Raw genomic sequence first — 22,507 nt, 5'->3', positions numbered from 1 at the left:
TAAAAATTATGTTCTTGAAGTAATGTATTTAAGAATTTCAAATGAGTTTGAATTGACTTTTTATAGACTTGTACGCTTTTGATTATTTTTGACATTCAGCAGCATTCCATAAAGGTTAATAGCTTAAAAAGTAAACACATACCCACCCCTTCCAGTTTTCCTGTCTATCTGACTGTTTACTCAGCACCTTCAGATACGAAGCATCCAAGCAAAGGGGCAATGGGGAAACCAAGCAGTGAGTAGCAGGACCCACTCTGGAAAGTCCTGGTCAAACTCCAGCACAACACTCACCAAATGTACCGTATTAAAATAAATCCCCTTTGAAACACAGCATTTCAGTGAGAATAAATGGAGGGCATCCACCCGTAGTATGTTATTGGACGACGGGGGAAGAAAGCTCTCTGACCAAGCATAGTTCATTTGGTGTAGAGGGAGCAATCATATGCAGTTTAAATGTTAATAAATAACCGTGAATCATCCACATTTTAATAAAAGGAAGTCTTTTCTGAAACTCGTTGCATGCATGATCAAATCGCTGGTGTTAGCCAAGTGACTAAAGATATCCGCAACATCTTGCAGTTCTCCGAATCACTAGCGCAAAACAAATCACTAAAACTTCAAACAGAACCAATCACATTTGATTATTCTTAGCCAGAGGCAAGTGGGAAAAGCCCACTTAACAAGCTTCTACATGGGACAGGGTCGGAACTTATCCAGATCTTACATTAACTCTGACTTACAGTGGAATCAAAAGGAATTCTACTGCCTCAGCTTCAGCCAGCACATCAATATCGGCAGCAAACGATACAGGTCGACATCAATATCTTGGCAGCTTGCTGCTCTATTTAAAATGTGGCCTCCATGATTTGCCAAAGAGTGGAAACGAAGTGACAAATGTTATCTGCCAATGCCAAATTTGTGACTCCTGTGGTCAGTGTTCACTGCGTTGAAAGAAGGCAACATGAGAGCCTGAAGCAGATATGCTGAAATGCTATCTGCCTCCTGGACCGTGCTGGAGGAATCCTGCACTGCTTGGAATTGCTGCTCAGATCGGAGATCATCTGCTGCACAAAGCTCAACACTATGTTTAAGAAGGAAGATGATCTATTCAGTGCTCCTAGCCTGTCCTTGAGGAACTTAAACTAGAAATGTCACTCCACTCCTCAAGGGAGAGAGGCAGAAGAAAGGAAACTATAGGCCAGTTAGTCAGACCTGAGTGGTTGGGAAGATGGTGGAGTCGATTGTTAAAGATGAGGTCTCAGAGTAGTTGAAGGCAAATGATAAAATAGGCCGAAGGCAGGATGGGTTCTTCAAGGGAAAATCTTGCCTGACAAATCCGTTGGACTTCTTTGAAGAGGAAACAAGCAGGATCGATGAAGGAGATTCTGCTGATGCTGTGTACTTGGATTTTCAGAAGGCCTTTGACAAGGTGTCACACGAGGCTGCTTAACAAGCTACAAGCCCGTGGTATTACAGGAAGATTCTGGCATGGATGAAGCAATGGCTGATGGGCAGGAGTAAAGGGTGGGAATAAAGGAAGCCTTTTCCGGCTGGCTGCCAGTGACTAGTAGTGTTCCGCAGGGGCCTGTGTTGGAACCAATTATTCTTATGTTATACGTAAATGATTTTGATGATGGAATTGATAACTTTGTTGCAAAGTTTGCAGACGATATGAAGATAGGTGGAGGGGCAAGTAGTTTTGAGGGAGTAGAGAGGCTACAGAAAGACTTAGACAGATTAGGAGAATGGGTAATAAAATTACAGATGGAAAACAGTGTCAGGAAGTGTATGGTCAATGCACTTTGGTAGAAGAAATGGACAGAAAATACAAAAATGTGATCTGAGGCGTGAAGGGATTTGGGAGTCCTTGTGCGGGATTCCCTAAAGGGCAATTTGTGGATTGAGCCTGTGGTAAGGAAGGCAAGTGCAATGTTAGCACTCATTTCAAGGGGACGAGAATATAAAAGCAAGGATGTAATATTGAAACTTTATAAAACACTGGTGAGGCCTCACTTGGAGTATTGTGAGCAGGTTTGGGCCCCTTATCTTTAGAAAGGATGTGCTGAAACTGGAGAGGGTTCAAAGAAGGTTCACAAATATGATTCTAGGATTGAATGGCTTGTCATATGAAGAATGCCTGATGGCTCTGGTCCTGTATTCACTAGAATTCAGAACAATGATGGGTGACCTCATTGAAACCTATCGATTGGTGAAAGAGCTTGGTAGAGTGGATGTGGAGAGGATGTTCCCTGTGGTGGGAGAGTCTCAGAATAGAGGGGCAACCTTCTAGAACAGAGGTGAGTCAGAATTTCTGTAGCTAGAGGATGGTGAATCTGTGGAATTCTTTGCCTCCACAGCTCCCTGTGGCAAAGTCTTTATGCATATTTAAGGCTGAGGTTGATTGGTCAGGTCATGAAAGGTTACAGAGGGAAGGCAGGAGATTGGGGCTGAGAGGCAAATTGCATCAACCATGAAACGAAGTCCTGATGAAGGGTTCCGGCCCGATACGTTGACTGATCGTTTCCACAGATGCTGCCCGACCTGCTGAGTTCCTCCAGCATGTTGTGAGTGTAACCTGGGATTCTCGGGTTTTTGGAGCCAGACTGGGAAATACAAATTTTCTGGACTATTTGGGAAATTACCCTAATGAGAGAGATGCCGAAATACTGGCATTTTTAAACTATGATACAGAACTGAAGATGAAAGAATTGCTAATCAATATATTGACAAGCTAGTGGCAGATTCATCAACACAATCATTTCTACAGCTTTGATCAATAAGCTCCAAAACCTGGGCCTCAGTACCTCCCTCTGCAACTGGATCCACAACTCCCTCACTGGAAGACCACAATCTGTGTGGATTGGCAAGAGTATCTCCACCTCGCTAACAATCAGCACTGGTGCACCTCAGAGATGTGCGTTTAGCCCACTGCTCTACTCTCTCCACACTCGTGCCATCTATACATTTGCTGATGACAACGACTGTTGGCAGAATTTCAAATGGTGACGAGAAGGCATACAGGACTGAGATACATCAGCTAGGTGAGTGGTATCACAGCTCCAACCTTGCACTCAATGTCAGTGAGACCAAAGAACTGATTGTGGACCTCAGAAAGGGCGAGACAAGGGAACCAGTCCTCAGAGGGATCAGAAGTGAAGAGAGTGAACAATTTCAAGTCCCTGGGTGTCAACATCTCTGAGGACCTATTTTGGGGCCAACATTTCAAAGCAGTTACAAAGAAAGCATGACATCAGCTTTATTTCATTAGGAGTTTGAGAATATTTGATACGTCACCAAATACACGCGCAGATTCTACAGATGTACCATGGAGAGTGTTCTTACTGGCTACATCACCATCTGGTGTGGGAGGGAGATTGCTGCACGGGATCAAAATAAGTGGCAGAGACTTGTAAACTTAGTCAAGTCCATCATGAGCACTAGCCTCCCCAGCGTCCAGGACATCTTCGAGGAGCGATGCCTCAAAAAGGCAGCATCCATCTTTAAGGACCCTCATCGCTCAGGACATCCCCTGTTCTCATTGCTACCGTCAGGAAGGAGGGTACAGGAGCCTGAAGGCACACACTCAACAGTTCAGGAACAGCTGCTTTCCCTCTGCCATCTGATCTCTGAATGGACGTTGAACCCACAAACACTAACTCACTACTTTTATTTATTTGTTTGTTTTTACGTTTTTATTCTTGCACTACTTAATTTTACTAAAATATCTACTGTAACTCATGTTATTTTTCTGTTATTAAGTATTGCATTGTATTAAATATGCTGCTGCAAAGACAACACATCTCACGACATATGCTGGTGATGTTAAACCTAATTCTGATTCTTTTGCTCAGCCGCTCAACAACCTGCTGAAAGGTAGCAAGTGCTTAGATGACCTTGTGGATGAAGAACAACTAGAAGAGTTTCAAACTTTAAAGGTGACGTGTATACTGCACCTGCATTAAGCAAACCTGACACAGGTAAACCATTTACCGTGTATGTCAACGAAAAACACATGACAGCAGTGTTAACCCAAAACCATGGAGACTGACAGCACACTGTTAGTTATTACTCTGCCAGAGGTCTGTATACTGATAGCTCCTCAATGATTGCGAGAGGATTTCAAATGGCTGTTTCTAGGACTGAAGTGCTGGAACCAGGAAGCCCAGCTCCTGGTTCCTCTGTGCAACAGGCAGAACTAAAAATTCTGATTGAAAATTTAAGTTGGCAGAAGGAAGATCAGCTAATACCTACAGTCATTCTCGATATGCTTTTGGCTGTAGGAATCCCAATCAAGGAAGGCCAACTAGTACGAGAACTGGAAGCCTGTGACCAGTTGCGTACCACAGGGATCGATGTTGTTTGTCATCTATACCAATGATCTGGATGATAATGTGGTTAACTGGATCAGCAAACTTGGGGATGACACCAAGATTGTGGGTGTAGTGTACAGCAAGGAAAACTACGAGAGCTTGTAGCAGGATCTGGACCAGATGGAAAAATAGGCCGAAAAATGGCAGATGGAATTTATAGCAGACAAGTGCGAGGTGTTGCACTTTGATAGGACCATCCAAGGTAGGTCTTACACAGTGAATAGTAGGGCACTCAGGAGTGCAGTAGGACAAAGACATCTCAGAATACTTTGCTGCACACTTGAGAGCTCAGTGAGGGGGTGCCAATGCTTTTTTTACTGGTGGGGAGGGGGGTCATTGCCTTGCTGCTGATTGTGCATCGGGGGGGGAACTTGAGGGGGGGCTTTGGGGTTCTAATATTTAACTATCATTCTTTGGGGCACTCCTCTGTTTTTGTGGATGTTTGCGAAGAAAAAGAATTGTATACATTTCTCTAACATTAAATATACCTATTGAAACCTATTGAACATATCCATAACTCATTGAAAGTGGTGGCACAGGTGCATAGGGTTGTAAAGAAAGCTCATGGCACATTGGCCTTTGAATGAAAGTATTGAGTACAGGAGATGGGATGTTATGTTAAGTTGTGTAAGATGTTGGTGAGATCTAATTTGGTGTATTGTGTGTAGCTTTCGTCAGCTACCTACAGGAAAGATGTAAATAAGGTTGAAAGAACGTACAGAAAATTTATAAGGATGTTGCTGGGATTGGAGGACCTGAGTTATAAGGAAAGATCAAATAGGTTAGGGCTTTATTCCTTGGAACGTAGAAGAATGAGAGGAGATTTGATAGAGGTATACAAAATTATAGATACAGCAAATGCAAACAGGCTATTTTCCTCTGGGGTTGGTGGGACTACAACTAGAGGTTGGGTTTAGGGTGAAAGGTGAAAAGCTTAAGGGAAACACAAGGGATAAATTCTCCACTCAGAGGGTCGTCAGAGAGTGCAACAAGCTGCATGTAAGCACGATTTCAAATGTTTAAAAGGGGTTTGGATTGGTACATGGATGGCAGGGGTATGCAGGGCTATGGTCTGGGTGCAGGTCAATGGTAGTAGACAGTTTCAATGGCTTGGCATGGACTAGATGGGCTGAAGGGTCTGTTTCTCTACTGTGCTTTTCAATGACTCTATGACTAACTTATGAATGTCATACAATCGCTGTCAGAAGCTGCTGTATTAAAATGTAAAAGCCACTCTGTGGAAATGCATTTCCAAAAAATTCAGCACAGGAAGGGGTAAAAGCAGTTTAAAAAAAAAACCTCTGAGAAAATATATAATGAACCAGAAAACTGAAACAAAGTTGAACTCTGTATCACAAATGAACATACAAGATACTCGAGAGATGCAATCTCGATGCTCTAACTGGGAAAAGTGGTTCTGGATGGAGAATGGAGGGAAGTTAAACGGTGATGTAGTAAGGAGATATGCCACTAGTTATAGAGCAGTAGCTCCAACTACATTGTTCCCTTATCTGGCATGGTAAATATACTCCCTAGGACACAGAAGAGTGGAAAAGATGATCGACAGATTCTCCCAGTGGCAGTAGAATCCAAAATTCAAAGCACAATCTCAACAGGCATTTGAAAGATGTAGAACGAGTCCTGGAGCAGCAAAAAAGCTACAATTAAGTACTCCTACCCCACCTGGTCGATTTTTACATCTACAAGTGGACTACATTACTTTGCCAAAGTGCCCAGGGTAATAGAAGATAAGTTTTCAGGATGGGTGGAGGCTATTCCAACATGAAGAGCTACTGCTGCATACAGCAAAAACTCTGATCACAAACTATATTCCTAAATGGGGATTGCCATGTTACATCGACTTTGACGAAGGAACACATTTCACTCGGAGTGTTTAGTATAGTATAGCCATACTTTATTGATCCTGGGGGAAATTGGTTTTCGTTACAGTTGCACCATAAATAATAAATAGTAATAGAACTATAAATAGTTAAATAGTAATGTGTAAATTATGCCAATAAATTATGAAATAAGTCCAGGACCAGCCTATTGGCTCAGGGTGTCTGACCCTCTAAGGGACGAGTTGTAAAGTTTGATGGCCACAGGCAGGAATGACTTCCTATGACGCTCAGAGCTGCATCTCGGAGGAATGAGTCTCTGGCTGAATGTACTCCTGTGCCCACCCAGTACATTATGTAGTGGATGGGAGAGATTGACCAAGATGGCATGCAACTTAGACAGCATCTTCTTTTCAGACACCACCGTCAGAGAGTCCAGTTCCATCCCCACAACATCACTGGCCTTACGGATGAGCTTGTTGATTCTGTTGGTGTCTGCTACCCTCAGCCTGCTGCCCCAGCACACAACAGCAAACATGATAGCACTGGTCACCACAGACTCGTTGAACATCCTCAGCATCGTCCGGCAGATGTTAAAGAACCTCAGTCTCCTCAGGAAATAGAGAAGGTTCTGACCCTTCTTGTAGACAGCCTCGGTTTATCAGGAATTCTGTCCACTGAATGGTCTTTTTATTGCCCACATCACTCAGAGTCATCAGGACAAGTCAAACAAATGAATGGGACCATCAAACAATGACTAAGTATCATGAGCAAAGCATATGGCTCTTCCTATGGTCAGAGCAACCCCGAACACGAAAACTAAACCGAGTCCAGTTGAGGTGGTAACAGGGCGTCCTACATTCCTGTCGGGAACCCTCAATCTCAGAGAGGTCGATATAGACATTATGGTAGGCACTTTAGTCAACTATTGTGTGAAATTAACCCAAGCTGTACAGTCTGCATCTCAACAGGTTGCTGCCATTTGCAGTGATCCAACAGGAGGAGGACACACCCTGATTTCTGGCAAGTGGGTCCAGATTAAAGAACCACACAAGGAACCACTGGGAGCTGGATGGGAAAGTCCTTATCAAGCACTGTTAATTACCAGCTCGGCATTACAGATAGAAGGGAAAAGTAAGTGGATATACAACAGCCGCTACAAGCGAGCTGAAGTGGTGCCCAATGACAACAAGAGGCACTGTAGTTAATGTGTTAGTAACCTCTTGGCCAAATGCCTGCACAGCTGGGCTATAATGAGCAAATTACTAACCACCCAGAGAATTTTAAATAAATTGACAACTACTGGACATTATGAACTTTATTCTAATATTATTGACAGACATTATGCCTGGGATTCATTATTCGCAAGGAAGACATAAATATACGATGATCATGTCTCCCATATACCATCTTACAGTGGATCATTTATGTAAATACAATCAATGTGATTTAGGGAATCACATCATATTTGACCCTTTTCATGTGTTATCCTGGGTTAGCTTTATATCTACATCTGATGTTCATGAGAAAGCTATTCAATCTTTCCATGTATTCACCGTAAAAGCTACTTTTTGTTTGAGTTCATAAGGTAACATTCCAGTTGGGCATAGTTCATGCAATTAAAGAAACATAGAAAACCCACAGCACAATACAGGCCCTTCGGCCCACAATGCTGTGCCGAACTTGTACTTACTTTAGAAATTACCTAGGGTTACCCATAGCCCTTTATTTTTCTAAGCTCCATGTACCTATCTAGGAGTCTCTTAAAAGATCTTATCGCTTCCACCTCCACCACTGTCACCAAAGGCAGCCCATTCCACGCACTCACCACTCTCTGCGTAAAAAACTTACCCCGACATCTTCTCTGTACCTACTTCGAAGCACCTTAAAACTGTGCCCTCTCGTGCTAGCCATCTCAGCCCTGGGAAAAAGCCTCTGACTATCCACACGATCAGGTTACCTCTCATCCTCCGCTGCTCCAAGGAGAAAAGGCTGAGTTCACTCGGCCTGTTCTCATAAGGCATGCTCCCCAATCCAGGCAACATCCTTGTTAATCTCCTCTGCACCCTTTCTATAGTTTCCACATCCTTCCTGTTGTGAGATGACCAGAACTGAGCACAGTATTCCAAGTGGGGTCTGATTGCACTCTATAGTCTCCTAAATAGGATAACAACTCCAGAATTTTCATGGATTATCAGAAAAATAAAACAATTCAACAAAGCTCCTCTCAAGTATAAGAAATGTTCTAAGTTTTTGGAACAATATATATTCTATAGGCATAGATGAAGCCTACAACTCTTTTCTACACAATTGATTAGGATCTTATTTAGAGTATGTTTTAACTGCCATGACAAATACATTCACACCTCACCCTTACCTTCCAAATCTATAAGTATACGAGACATTTCAGAAGGAGATCGTTTTGCCTCAGTTTTATTCCCATTTTATGCTGTTGCAAGGAGTACAAGAGCGATTAAAAATATTGCTACACCTCAGCAAAAAGCAAGTAATAACACTGCCAAAAGCCTTGGGAAAAGTAACAATGGAAATGGTCGCCATGTGTACGACGGTTTTTCAAATTGTATGGCATTATATCTTCTCTTAGGAGGAAACGTGTGCAAGGATGTTAGGATCCTTCTCACATGAGAGTGCTACTCAACTATAAAAGTTCAGTTATACACCAAGAAAACTAGCCCTGTGCCCTATGGCCCATGGTACCTGTGCCTGCCATCAAATACTCATCTGTACCAAATTGATTTCCAGCAACTGGCCTGAAGCATTCCATGCAAGAGCTTTATCAGATGCCTATCCAAGGACATTTTAAATTGTCCTTAAAGTACCTGACTCCACCACTCCCTCAGGCAATGTGTTCCAGATTTCAAGCACCTATTCTTAGAATCACCTCTAAATCTCATCTCTTGACTTAAACATTTGCCCTCTGATTATAGATATACTTGCTAAGGGGAGAAGTTTCCCAGTAACTACCCCATCTATGCCTCTCATCATTGTGAATACGTCAGTCCCCTTAGCCTTGCACACTCCAAGGGCAAGGACTCTGTCTAGTCAGGTTATCTTCATAACCAAAATGCTCCCTCCCAGGCAATGACCCACATGAATACCCAGTATAAGCACATTCTTCCTCAAGCCTGGCCATCAGAGAACAACAGTGGCAAACTAATGTTTTATAGTGTTGCACTATAACTTCCCTACTCACGAGCTACATCATCTGCACTAGGATCCTTAAGCACACAAACCAACATTGTGGGGTTCCTCTGTACTTGTGAGCATATTCGCCATTGCTTTCACCATCTTACCAACTCATCAATAATTATTCTTTAGCCAAAGAGCACCCTCCTCCCTACAAAAAGCACTGTCCGTTTGTCTCCTTAGGTGATCTTACTGATTACACTTACTGCTTTTTCTCCAGATTAATGACTTGTGCAAGAAACAGCACATGCCTGAACATCAACAGCAGCCTTTAAATTGCAGATCAATCCTCCACCATCATCCTCTACCTCCCATCACCAAGCCAATTTTAGATCCAATTTACTTGATTGTGCTGGATCCCATAGGCTTCCACCCCGAGACCAATCTTCTATCTCCCAAGTGAGGCCTTGACAAAGGCCCTAATTAAATCCACGAATGATTACCATACATCAACCATACTTCTCACATTCACAAACTTGGTGACCTCTTTGAAAATCCAATCAAATTCATGGTGCAGGATCTTCCTTAATTAGAACCATGCGCTTGATCCTTGAATAATGCCCGTCTTTGAGTGCAGATTAATTCTGTTCCTTGGATTCTTCTTTCAAAATAGTCAAACTGACATTAGATTTACTGGCCTGTAATTACCTAGCTGTCCTTTTGAATAAAAACTACCACAACTACTGAACTTCAATCATCTGGCACCTCACCTGTGGCCAAGGAAGAAGATTTGAAGATTTCTGTCAGAGGCCCAGCAATCTCATCCCTTTCCCCTCCTAAAACAGCCTGGGATACACTTGAGGCTCTTGTTATTTAATCAACCTTTTAAGTCTGTTAAGATATCAACCACAATACTGTAGCAATGTCATGGACAGACCTACAGAGGCATATAATTCCAATAGTTGACAGCTTTCTGCTTTCTGGTGCAGAGGTCAGGTGTTCTGAAGTCAATTACTGATCAAATCTCGGTACACCTTAACCTATTTGGCTCAGGAATTCACTGAATAAAGTCTAATCAGTGAAAGGGAATAGTTTTGTATTTAATTGAAGGTGCTGAAGTTCATAACCTATTCACCATTTAATAAAGTACGTGTCAGCATTTTAAGTGAGTTGAGAACACAATGTGTATTTTGTCTCACTAAGTGTTCCATTGCAAGCTAATATAGGAGGTTAGGTGAATCTAAAACAACAAGACAATTTAAAGCGGTGTTTTGAAATTAATATACAAATGCCTTTTTATTCTGTTCCCTACTAATTTACAGAATGGTGATAATTGGCTTAATTCCGTAGACTGTCAATTGAAAAAGGATAACTTTACTAACCGAAATGTACTTTTTTAAAAAAAAAATGCTCCTCAAGGCAAATGAGAGTTGATGGCAAGTTCAACATTAAATATCTATCTTCAGTATCCTGGAGGCCCAGGTAATGGGCCACCTTCTTGAACTACTCAAACTCTGATAAAAACACTGCTGCATTTCTGGTAGACAAAAAAATCCAGGGTTTAGACCAGTAAGTATGGTGACTTAATCAGTGAGAGGAGGTATGCAGTTTAGAGCAGAATAGGTAGATATTGGTAATCTGATGTCCTCCACTGATGCTAACCAGTGGAGTTGACAGGTTTTGGAGATATTGTCAAAGATGCTATACTGCTGCACTGCAGCTTGAGCACACCACTGACAGAGGATGAAAATAGTTAAAGGTGATAGATGGAATGAGACTTGCTTTGAAATTGAAGTATTGGAGAAACACTCACTTGCATAAGTGAAGCACGTTCCAACACACCCCTAATAAGTCTTGTGGTGGAAAGAAAGGCTGTGTGGGGTTTCAGGTCTGGGTTTTATATCTGTGTTGCTTGTGTGGTTGGTCAATGGTGACCTCCAGGATGTTGATGGGGATTAATAATGTATTGTCTTCAAAAGTCACTATTTCATGAAATATTCTCCTCACTTCACTAGGTCAATGTCTTCTGATGGCATTTTACTAGTGCTCTTAAGGCATGAGTTCCTCTCAACTGGTTAGTCTGTCCTGAACGTTGTCTAGGTCTAGCTAGCTGTGGGCACAGACTGCTTCATTAACTGAGGAGCTGTGTGGAACAGAGTACTCCGTTATTCACTAATTAAAGCCACCCAACTGTCAGCATCTTGTTTACATTGTTACATGATTACTGCCTTACTAAATAAATGTCATCTATTGTTTTATCTCCCTTCTAATCATTTACATAAATTTTGACAGCTGTTTCCTCGCAGAGGTCAGCAACCAGGAAGCCAAGATTTAAGATAATCAAAGTCAAAGTGTTTCTTTGTTAATGAGACCAGCAAGTTCTTACGATATGGAATCCATTGCTGAGCAGGGGAAGTAGATGCAAACTTTTCAAATAGGGAATTGGATATGTACCTGAAAAGGGAAAAAAAACTTGCAGGTTGATGGTAAACGAGCAAAACGAATGGAATTTGCTAAATGTCCTAAAAATACTGCACAGACACCTTGAGGCTGAGTACCTCCTTTTTCGCTTCATGATAACTCAGTCACACATAGCTTTTATCAGCAGTGGCAAGATTTGATGCAAAATTGTAGATCTTGAAGATTAATGAGAGGTTGGAAGTTAGGTTTGAATTACCTCCAGTGACTACCAAAAGGCTCTCCTTTTTCTCTTTTTCGAAACGTGTTGCCATCTCCTCCTGTGATGCTTCTTCCTCTTCATTCTCCTCCTGAAGTCTCTTCATTCTCTCCATCAGAGCCTCCAATTCACTGACCGAGTCAGAAGTCTACAGAACCATAAATTGATCGTATGTTAGCACTATTATGGAAAACAGTACTACAGTATTCTGACCAGACTTTGAAACTCACCCCCAGCCCACCACACACAATATTAGCCACTAGGCAGAAGCTGGAAAAAAACATCAGTTGTTACATACTCCCCTGCATACAGCACAAAAAGGAAGAGTGCACAATGGAGAATACTGCCCTGAAGCACAATCATGGTAAAGGAGATTTGAAACTATATTGTGAAAACCACTACATCCCAAGAGATCGTATTCAGATCAAAAGTTTCGCAGCAGAACTGCTGTATGAAAAAGTTCAGCTTTCTTGTTCTGTCATGATTTACATGCATCTGTCTAACCCTTACTATTTTATCTTCTTTTCAGTTTCAGCCTGAGATGGAAAATAAGCATATAGCACTAGTCAGGGTTGGATTTTGTCCCTTTTGGCAATTGTCCTAGAAATTGAGCAGCCACCTATGGTCATAAATTGACTAATGAATGCATCAGTCATAAAAAAGTTCAACACAGAAACAGGCCCTTCAGCCCATCTAGTCCATGCTGAACCATTTGAACTGCCTACTCCCATTAACCTGCCCTCCGTACTCTATACCATCTATGTACCTATCCAAACTTCTCTTAAAACACTGAAATTAAGCTTGCATGTACCACTTGCACTGGCAGCTCGTTCCACTCTCACGACCCTCTGAGTGAAGAAGCTCCCCCTCATCCTCTCCTTAAACTTTTCACCTTTCACCCTTAACCTCCAGTTTTAGTCTCAACAAATCTCAGTGGAAAAAGGCTGCTTGGATTCACCCTATCAATGCCCCTCATAATTTTGTACACATCCCACTTTACCATCTCTATTCTTTATAATATTGTATACACCTACTTCCACCAGCTTTCATCACTTAAGATCAAGTGCTGCAGTTTCCCCAGGGGTGGTGGCTTCATTTGGGAAAAGACAACATATGTTCCAAAGGGATCTACACTTTAGCATCAGGATAATCCCTTGGCTGCCTCTCGTCTGGAATCTAAACAATGAACAGTCTGTCGACTGCCTTGAGAAGGGTAGAGCAGGATCACATCTCACAATTAAAAACGTGGATCTAGAAATCCTTGCGTAGTGCTGCAAGAGACGTAGTTGTTTTGGACAACATCTTGAAGCACCTATATTTTAGCACAAATAACATTCCATGCATACTGGGAAATCCTGGCTTTGCACCTAGATCTCTCTTCAAATTGCATGCTCAGTCTTTGCTCTTCAACAGCCTGCAATAGGAAGGGACAGATCGGAGGAAAGGGTGGAGATTGGTGGGAGAACAAGACTGCAAAGATTAGCTAGAGGTGAAAACAGCAGGAAGTGGAAATGGGTCATAGTAAGTGTGTGTGTGTGTGTGTGTGTGTGTGTGTGGTTGCAGGAGTGGGTGTTGTATATTTAATATTTCAGTAATCTTGTGTATACATTGATTGAGCATTCATGTTTGTTTAAACAATTCATTACGGGTTATATTTGTAAATACGCGAGTCGCATACGTCATCACGCTACCACGTGATACTTGCACGCCTCACTTAAAGCAAACTTGAAGTTAGACCTCTATTCCCTGACTCCACTGTCTTCCTTTAATTAGTTTAATGTTTTGAAGTTACAAAACATAACAGTGGACAGGTGGGCGGAGGCGATCAGCCATGAACATACTGAATGGCATCGCACTCTCAAGGGGCCAAGTGGCCTATTTTTGTTCCTACAGACCCAATGTTCTTAGGACAGCTAAAAATAACTGTTACAACAACTTTTTGTAAGAAGGATTCCAACTTCACATGACTTATCCTGGAAACTTCTTAACTCTGTCCTTAAATCAAAATTTAAGATGGTGGTTTATTAATGACTCAATCAGGGAAAATAGATTTCATATTTGCCTTAGAAAATAATTCATGATTCCTGAAATTCATCTTGGCCCCAAGACAAATATGACTAATTTTTCGATTTCACATTCACTTTGGTAAAGAATTCATGACTCATTATCTTCACTTTCCGTGCACCAGGACAAACGGGTCCAATTATTCAATTCCAATCACACAAAAATAAGACAGTATGCACAAGTTCTAAGTGACTCATGCCTTGATATTGGTTTAGATCGACCCTAAGTGAAAGCAACTTCCTCTTCTGTCACAGTTGCTTATGATTGTGCCCAATTTCAATCTCTAACTTTTTATTTTACTATTTGACAGAAGAGATTTAGCACAATGCCTCTACTTAAAATCAAAAAGGGTGATGAACACAGGACTGAAGATATTATATTTGAATGTACTCAGTATTTGGAATAGGATAGATGCTCTTGCAGTACAGCTAGAAAATGGCAGATATGGTGTTGTGGGCATCACCGAGACGTGGCTGAAAGAAAATCATAGTTCAGAGCCTAATGCCTAAAGATACACATTGTATCAAAAGGACAGGCAGTAGGCAGAGGGGGTGGGGTGGCTCTGTTGGTAAGAAATCAAATCAAATCCTAAGAAAGAGGTGATATAAGATCAGAAGATGTAGAATCCTTGTGGGGAGAGTTAAGAAACTGCAGGGGTAAAAAGACCCAGTTGGGAGTTATATACAGGCTCCTGAACAGTGGCCAAGATGTGGGATATAAATCTCAACAGAAAATTCAAAAAGGATAACGTTACGATAGTCATGGGAGATTTCAATATACATGTCGATTAGGAAAATCAGATTGGCACTGGATGCCAAGAGAGGGAAGTTGTAGGATGCCTGTGAGGTGGCTTTACAGAGCAGCTTGTGGTTGAGTCCACTAAGGGAATGACAACTCTGGATTGGGTGTCGTGTAATTACCCTGATTTGGTTAGGAAGCTGAAGGTAGAGGAACCATTAGAAGGCAGTGATCACAATATGATAGAATTCGCCCTGCAGTTTGAGAGGCAGAAGATAAAGTTAGATGTATCACATTGCAGTGGAGTAAAGCAAATTACAGAGGCAAGAGAGGGGAGCTGGCCAGTTATTTGGAAGAATGCCCTAGCAGGGATGACAGCAGAACAGCAATGGTTGGTGTTTCTGGGGACTATGTGGAAGCCACAGAACTAAAAATGAAGAACTAGCGTTTTAAAACCAACAGAAGACACCCAAAAAGCAGTAAGGAGGGGGAAAAAAACTAAATACGATGGTAAGTTAGCAAAAATATCAAAGAAGATGCCAAAGATTTTTCAGATACACGAGTAAAGAGAGGCAAGACTGGATACTGGACCACTGGAAAATGATACTGGAGAGCTAGTTTTGGGAAACAAAGAAATGCCAGACAAACTTAATAAGTATTTTGTGTTCGTCTTCACTGTGGAAGACATCAGCAGTATTCAAGAAATACCGGAAATTTCAGAGTGTCAGGGGACAGAAAGGAGTGTCATTGCTACAACTAAGAGAATGTGCTGGGGAAGCTGAAAGATCTGAAGGTATATCTGTCACCTGGACCAGACAGATTACATCCCACGATTCTGAAAGAGCTAATTGAAGATATTGTTGAGCCAGCAGTAATGATCTTTCAAGAATCCTTAGATTCTGGATTGGTTCCGAATGATTGGAAAATTACAACTATCACTCCACTCTTTAAGCAGGCAGGGAGGCAGGAGGAAGGAAATTATAGGCCTGTTAGCCTGACCTCAGTGATTGGGAAGATGTTGGATGAGAATTCAGGGTACTTGAAAGCATATGATAAAATAGGCCACAGTCAGCATGGTTTCCTTATGGGGAAACTTTGCCTGACAAACCTGTTGGAACTCTTTAAGGAAATAACAGACAGGATAAATAAAGGAGAGTCAGTGGATGTCGTTTACTTGGATTTTAAGAAGGACTTTGAAAAGGTGCTCAACATGAGGTGGCTTAAGAAGATAAATGCTCATGGTATTACAGGAAAGATACTAGCATGGATCGAGCTTTGGCTGACTGGCAGGAGACAAGGAGTGGAAATAAAAGGGGTCTATTCTGACTGGCTGCCGGTGACAAGTGGTGTTCCGCAGGGGTCTGTGTTGGGACTGTTTCTTTTCATGTTATATGTCAATGATTTGGATGACGGAATTCACGCCCTTGGCCAAGCTTGCAGAAGATACAAAGATAGGTGGGAGGGCAGATAGTGTTGAGGAAGCAGGCTGTCTGCAGAAGAACTTGGATAGATTGGGAGTATGGGCAAAGAAGATGCAGATGAAACATAGTTTAGGGAAGTGTATGGTCATGCACTTTGGTAGAAGGAATAAAGGTGTACCCTATTTTATAATGGAGAAAAAATTAAAAATCAGAGGTGCAACGGGACTTGGGCGTCATTGTGCAGGATTCTGTAAAGGTTAACTTGTAGGTTGAGTCTGTAGTGAGGAAGGAAAATGTGATATTAGTATTCATTTCAAGAGGACAAGAACAGGGCTATGGTGCTGAGGCTTTAAATTGCACTTGGAGTATTGTGAGCAGTTTTGGTCGGCTTTTGTACAGAAGGATGGGCTGGCATTTGAGAGGGTCCAGAGCAGTTTCACAAGAATTATTCTGGGAAGGAAAGGGTTAACGTAAAAGGCACGTTTGATGGCTCTGGGCCCGTACTCGATGGAGTTTAGAAGAAATGAGGGGGATCTCACTGCAACTTATTGAATACTGAAAGGCCTAGACAAAGTGGATGTGGAGAGGATGTTTCCTACTCTGGACAAGTCTAGGACCAGAAGGCACAGTCTCAGAATAGAGTGATGTCCATGAGGAACAAGAGCAAATCTGCAGATGCTGGAAATCCAAGCAACACACAAAAGCTGGAGGAACTCTGCAGGCCAGGCAGCATCTATGGAAAAGAGTACAGTCGACATTTCGGGCCGAAACCCTTCTGCAGGACTAGAGAAAAATGTTGAGAAGTACAAACCCCATTTCCAGAAAAGTTGGGATATTTTCCAAAATGCAATAAGAACAAAAATCTGTGATACGTTAATTCACGTGAACCTTTATTTAACTGACAAAAGTACAAAAATTTTCAATAGTTTTACTGACCAACTTAATTGTATTTTGTAAACATACACAAATTTAGAATTTCATGGCTGCAACATACTTAGCAAAAGTTGGGACAGAGGCATGTTTACCATTGTGTTACATCACCTTTCCCTTTAATAACACTTTTTAATCGTTTTGGAACTGAGAATATTAATTGTAGTAGATTTGCAACTGGAAATTTTGTCCATTCTTGCTTGATATAAGACTTCAGCTGCACAACAGTCTGTGGTCTCCATTATCTGATTCTCCTCTTCATGATGCGCCATACATTTTCAATAGGAGATGGATCTGGACTGGCAGCAGGCCAGTCAAGCACACGCACCCTGTGTCTACAAAGCCACGCTGTTGTAGCCCGTGCAGAATGTGGTCTGGCATTGTCCTGCTGAAATAAGCATGGACGTCCCGGGAAGAGACGTTGCCTTGATGGCAACATATGTCTCTAAAATCCTAATATACGCCTCAGAGTCAATGGTACCTTCACATACATGCAACTCACCCATGCCGTGGGCACTGATGCACCCCCATACCATCACAGATGCTGGCTTTTGCAGCTTTCGCTGATAACAATCTGGATGGTGGTTTTCATCTTTGGCATGGAGAACTCGACGCCCGTTTTTCCCGAAAACTAGCTGAAATGTGGGCTCATCTGACCACAGCACACGGGTCCACAGTCTTTCAGTCCATCTGAGATGAGCTCGGGCCCAGAAAACTCGCCGGGGTTTCTGCATAGAGTTGATGTATGGCTTCCTCCATGCATAATAGTTTCAAGTTGCATTTCTGGATGCAGCGACGGACTGTGTTGAGTGACAATGGTTTTCCGAAGTACTCCCGAGCCCAGGTGGCTGTAATTGTCACAGTAGCATGACAGTTCCTTAGGCAGTGCCGCCTGAGGGCTCGAAGATAACGCGCATTCAGCAGTGGTTTCTGACCTTGCCCTTTACGCACTGAGATGTCTCTGAATTCTCTGAATCTTTTCACAATATTATGTACTGTAGATGTTGAAAGACCTAAATTCTCTGCAATCTTGCATTGAGAAATGTTCCTTTTGAACTGACTAACAATTCTCTCATGAATTTTGGCACAAAGGAGTGAGCCACGACCCATCCTTGCTTGCAAAGACTGAGCCTTTGATGGACGCTACTTTTATACCCAGTCATGATACCTCACCTGCTACCAATTAACCTGCTTAATGTGGAGTCTTCCAAACCGGTGTTACTTGAATATTCTGTGCACTTTTCAATCTTATTTTAACTCTGTCCCAACTTCTGTTGAGTGTGTTGCAGCCATCAAATTCTAAATTTGTGTATTTTTACAAAATACTATTAAGTTGGTCAGTAAAACTATTGAAAATCTTCTCTTTGTACTTTTGTCAGTTAAATAAAGGTTCACGTGAAGTAACATATCACAGATTTTTGGTTTTATTGCATTTTGGAAAATATCCCAACTTTTCTGGAAATAGGGTTTGTAGATTTAAAAGGTGGCGGGGGAAGAGAAACATAAGGAGATAGGTGAAACCTGGTGGGGGAGGGATGAAGTAAAGAGCTGGGATACTGATTGCTGAAAGAGATAGAGGGCTGGAGAAGGGGGAATCTGATAGGAGAAGATACAAAACCATGGAAGAACGAAAAAGGGGAAGGAGCACCAGAGGGAGGTGATGGGCAGGCAAGGAGACAAGGCGAGAGAGGGAAAAGGGGATGGGAAATGATGAACAGGGGGTTGGTGGGGGGCATTACCAGAAGTCTGAGAAATTGACATTCACTCCATAAGGTTAGAGGCTACCCGGTATTGTTCTTCCAACCAAAGTGTGGCCTCATTACGATAGCGAAGGAGGCCATGGATGGACATATTGGAATGGAAATGGGAGGTGGAATTAAAATGGATGGCCACTGGGAGATCCCGCATTTTCTGGCGATGGAGCACAAGTGCTTGGTGAAGGACCTAATTCTTTAGCCAGGGGAAATTTAGGAATTTCTTGAGCCAGAGGCTGCAGAATCTGTGGAATTCACTGTCACAGAGGGCTGTGGAGGCCAAGTCATTGAGTATGTTTAAAGCAGAAGTTGACAGATTCATGGTGAGTCTGAACATCAAAGGTTACGGGGAGAAGGCATGAGAATAGAGTTTAGAGGGGTAATGAATCAGCCACGATGGAATAGCTGAGCAGACTCGATGGGCCGAATGGCCTAATTCTGTTCTCATGTCTTATGGCCTTACTCAGTAAAGAAAAAGAAAAAGAAAATATTTAAAGACCAATAATAACATTGTGAGTAGACAGTCTCTCTCATTTGCTTTGCTCTAGACCTAATTAGAGGAGGAGGAGAAGATGGCGCGACGCAGCACGCGCGGCCTCTCCGGTGAATGATATCTGTAATCTGTCAAGCAGGGGACTGTGCACAATTCTGATTTGATGGAGACAGACATGAGAGTATGGAGGAACATCTGGAGAAACTTCTGAAATGCCCGCTTCGCTGCTGCTGCTACTGTGTGGTAACCGGAATCTCCAGAGCAGAAGGCCCCGAAGCCTCGGCTTTGCTTGTTTTAGCGGCTGGGGCTAGGTCGAAGGCGCTCGGCAAAGGATGGCGCTCGGGAGGCTGTATCGGAGGGGTTGGTCGGAGGCTCGAAGTTTTCGGATGGACGGACTCGGTGTCGGCTGTGGTCGGGTGCTTCCAATGCATCTGCAGTTGTCGGTGCCTAGAGGTTTATGGCAGGGAGTTTCTCCCTTTTGCCGCCTGCTACCGGGGACTCGGGAGTCCATCGGGACTTGAGACTCTTTTTTAAAACCCTGCCCATGGCCTGTCCTTTATCAAATTATGGTATTGTTTTGCACTGCTGTAATTATACGTTATAATTATGTGGTTCTGTCAGTGTTAGTCTTTAGTTTGTCCTGTTTTTCTGTGATATCACTCTGGAGGAACATTGTATCATTTCTTAATGCATGTATGCATTTCTAAGTGACAATAAACGAGGACTGAGTGTTCTCATAATCTAATTAGTGATAGTTTATCTCTGGTCTACAGTAAATATGTGAGAAAGAAACTGAAGATGGTGAAAACGAAGATCAAACAGTAAATGCCTCATGGGATCCTAGCAGCTTCTAAGTGTGGCAACCAAATACTTAAATCTACCATGAAAATTAATTTACAAAGTTAAATAACTGTCAAACCTATAAATCATACATTCCAAAAACACTACATCACTGGCTTTATAATACTTAACACTATCCTAAAGTGGGAAAATAATTTGTTTGGTGATGAATTAGGATCTTGATTTCCCTGCACTAACCCCAGGACTGTTGTGCGCAAATATGGCATCCTCCCCCTGGCTCTTGTTAGTGCTACTGCACACACAGAAGTTGCTGATGACCGGTGCTCTGAAGCTGTGGCTGGCGTCTTGATCAATCTCCGGATTAATGCCACTTCCAAAGACAAAACTCGCCAAGGCATGGTAGTGTGCTAACAGCACCATGGCATGTACCAGCTCAGCCAGAGACCAACTGTTCTCCCCCGTTTTAAGCAATTTCTGAAAATAAAGAAAAGAGAAACAATTATTTCTATTTCTTGTGTACCAAAGCTCTTAATAACACACCTAGCTTCTTCACAAAGATCAAGCTGCAGAGCTACTGGTGATAGACTTTAAAAATACTTCAGGAAATAATAATGATGTGCAATTAAAATACAAAGTCAATAAAGTGAAATGTTTCGATGTCTAACAGCAGTTCCTCTACCAATCTATTATTAGAGATTCTGGATAACTTACAGACATAAACATTGTAAAGTACTGAAGATACTGGAAATACAAAGTAAAAAAAAAGTGTGATGGAAACTATTTGGTGTGATCACTCAAGTCAAGTATGATGTTCTCCTAAGGGTCGTCTATTGTTGGGTCCTCAGGTGGCGACAGAGTCCAATCCATGATCCACATATTCTGCTGCAGTGTTTGCAAGAGGAAGTGGTGGCTGTGGTTAGTGGTTGGGTCTTTTGGTTGTTCAAGCTCTCCTTTTGCAGCTGCCGTTAGTTCTCGGAGGCAGATCGGAGGTCGTTCTCATTAGGCACAGCTCACTCTTGAACAGATTTCCTCTGGGTGCATCAGGTGCTTTGTCTTCCCAGTTTTTAGATGTAATGTTGAATCTCTTCAGGTTGATTTTGATGTTATTTTTGAAGTGTTCCCCTTGCCCACCAGGGGCTCACTGACCCTTCTACTGGGAGTAAAGTAACTCAGCGGGTTAATGACCATCCGCATTCTGATTTGCAAGGTTAACCTGAAATGTTAACTGCTTCTTTCTCCAAATGCTGCTGGATCTACAAAGCATTTCCATTATTTTTTTTATTTTTCAATCAACATTGAATGTATTGCACACAGTTAAAATCTGAGAGCTTATAAATTTTAAAGCGATTAGAATCTTTAAAATGACTCAGGCAAGGTAATTGGAATACAAGAGCTATGGGTTCTGCTAAGGTGCAACAACGTTTTAAGCATGGAGCAATATCTGTGCCGGGTGAACTTTGAGAAGGGGACTTCACACTGAGAAAGGGCAATAATATAGATTTACATTTTTTAAAAAAAGTTATTCCTGTTTCTGCTTGGTGAGATAATCAAGCAGGAAGGAATATGGGCAGATGACTGACACTGAAGAATACACATCCTGCACCATGTGGGACCTTCAGCAATCTTATTCATATCCTGGGCAAACACAGGCACAGAAGGTGCTGTCAGCCAGAGTAACTCAACCTCCAGACCAGACTTGTGCTTACACAACTGATGTCCAACCCAGTTTACAATGTGGGCTCTCCTGTCCCAAAGAAACCAAACACATACAGTGGTCAACTTGTGTTTGATCTGGATTAGGTGACGCTAAAGTTTCTCATTGCCTGCCACTTTATTCCAATCTACTTCAACTTTGACGTCTATCTGTAAAACAATGAGGCCCAATGCAAGAACAAGCAGCAATACCTTGACATCAATGCAGAAATATTGCTGCCTCTCAACTGTTGGTGACCTTGCCTTCTATTTGTGCTCATCTGAGTTTTATGTTCCCTTGTCATCTTTTTCATCCGATCACCCTCAGTAATCTGTCAAATAGGTAATCTTGAGTCCAGTTTTTGCCAAGACAACAGAGCCTCACCCTATCACAGATGGTCCTTTTGCCCTATCCAAGCCTTTGTTGTACTACTTGCTGTGTAAAACTAACTTGCCATCCCTTTCTCAGTTCTGACAAAGGGTGCTTAACTCTGAATTGTTAGCTGTTTTTCTTTCCAGAAACACAGCTTGGCCTGTTAAGGATTTCTAGCACTTTGTTTTTATTTCAGATTTATAGAGCCA

The 22,507-nt window shown here is 42.2% G+C and overlaps 1 protein-coding gene across 1 annotated transcript in view; it reads right to left on the bottom strand.

Moving 5' to 3' along the window:
• LOC134349471 (sestrin-3-like) overlaps window positions 1-22,507 on the bottom strand; it is a 133,920-nt gene that overhangs the window by 26,382 nt on the left and 85,031 nt on the right. The window contains exons 5-6 of the mRNA XM_063053831.1: window positions 20,471-20,707; window positions 12,033-12,180 (exon numbers count right to left, since the gene is read on the bottom strand). Of these exons, the coding sequence (XP_062909901.1) occupies window positions 12,033-12,180; window positions 20,471-20,707 (385 nt within the window). The remainder of the gene's footprint in view (window positions 1-12,032; window positions 12,181-20,470; window positions 20,708-22,507) is intronic.

Source organism: Mobula hypostoma, chromosome 7 (assembly GCF_963921235.1).
Source record: "Mobula hypostoma chromosome 7, sMobHyp1.1, whole genome shotgun sequence".
NCBI lineage: Eukaryota > Metazoa > Chordata > Chondrichthyes > Myliobatiformes > Myliobatidae > Mobula > Mobula hypostoma.
The sequence above is the reverse complement of the archived record's forward strand: the minus strand, read 5'-3'. Positions and strand labels throughout refer to the sequence as shown.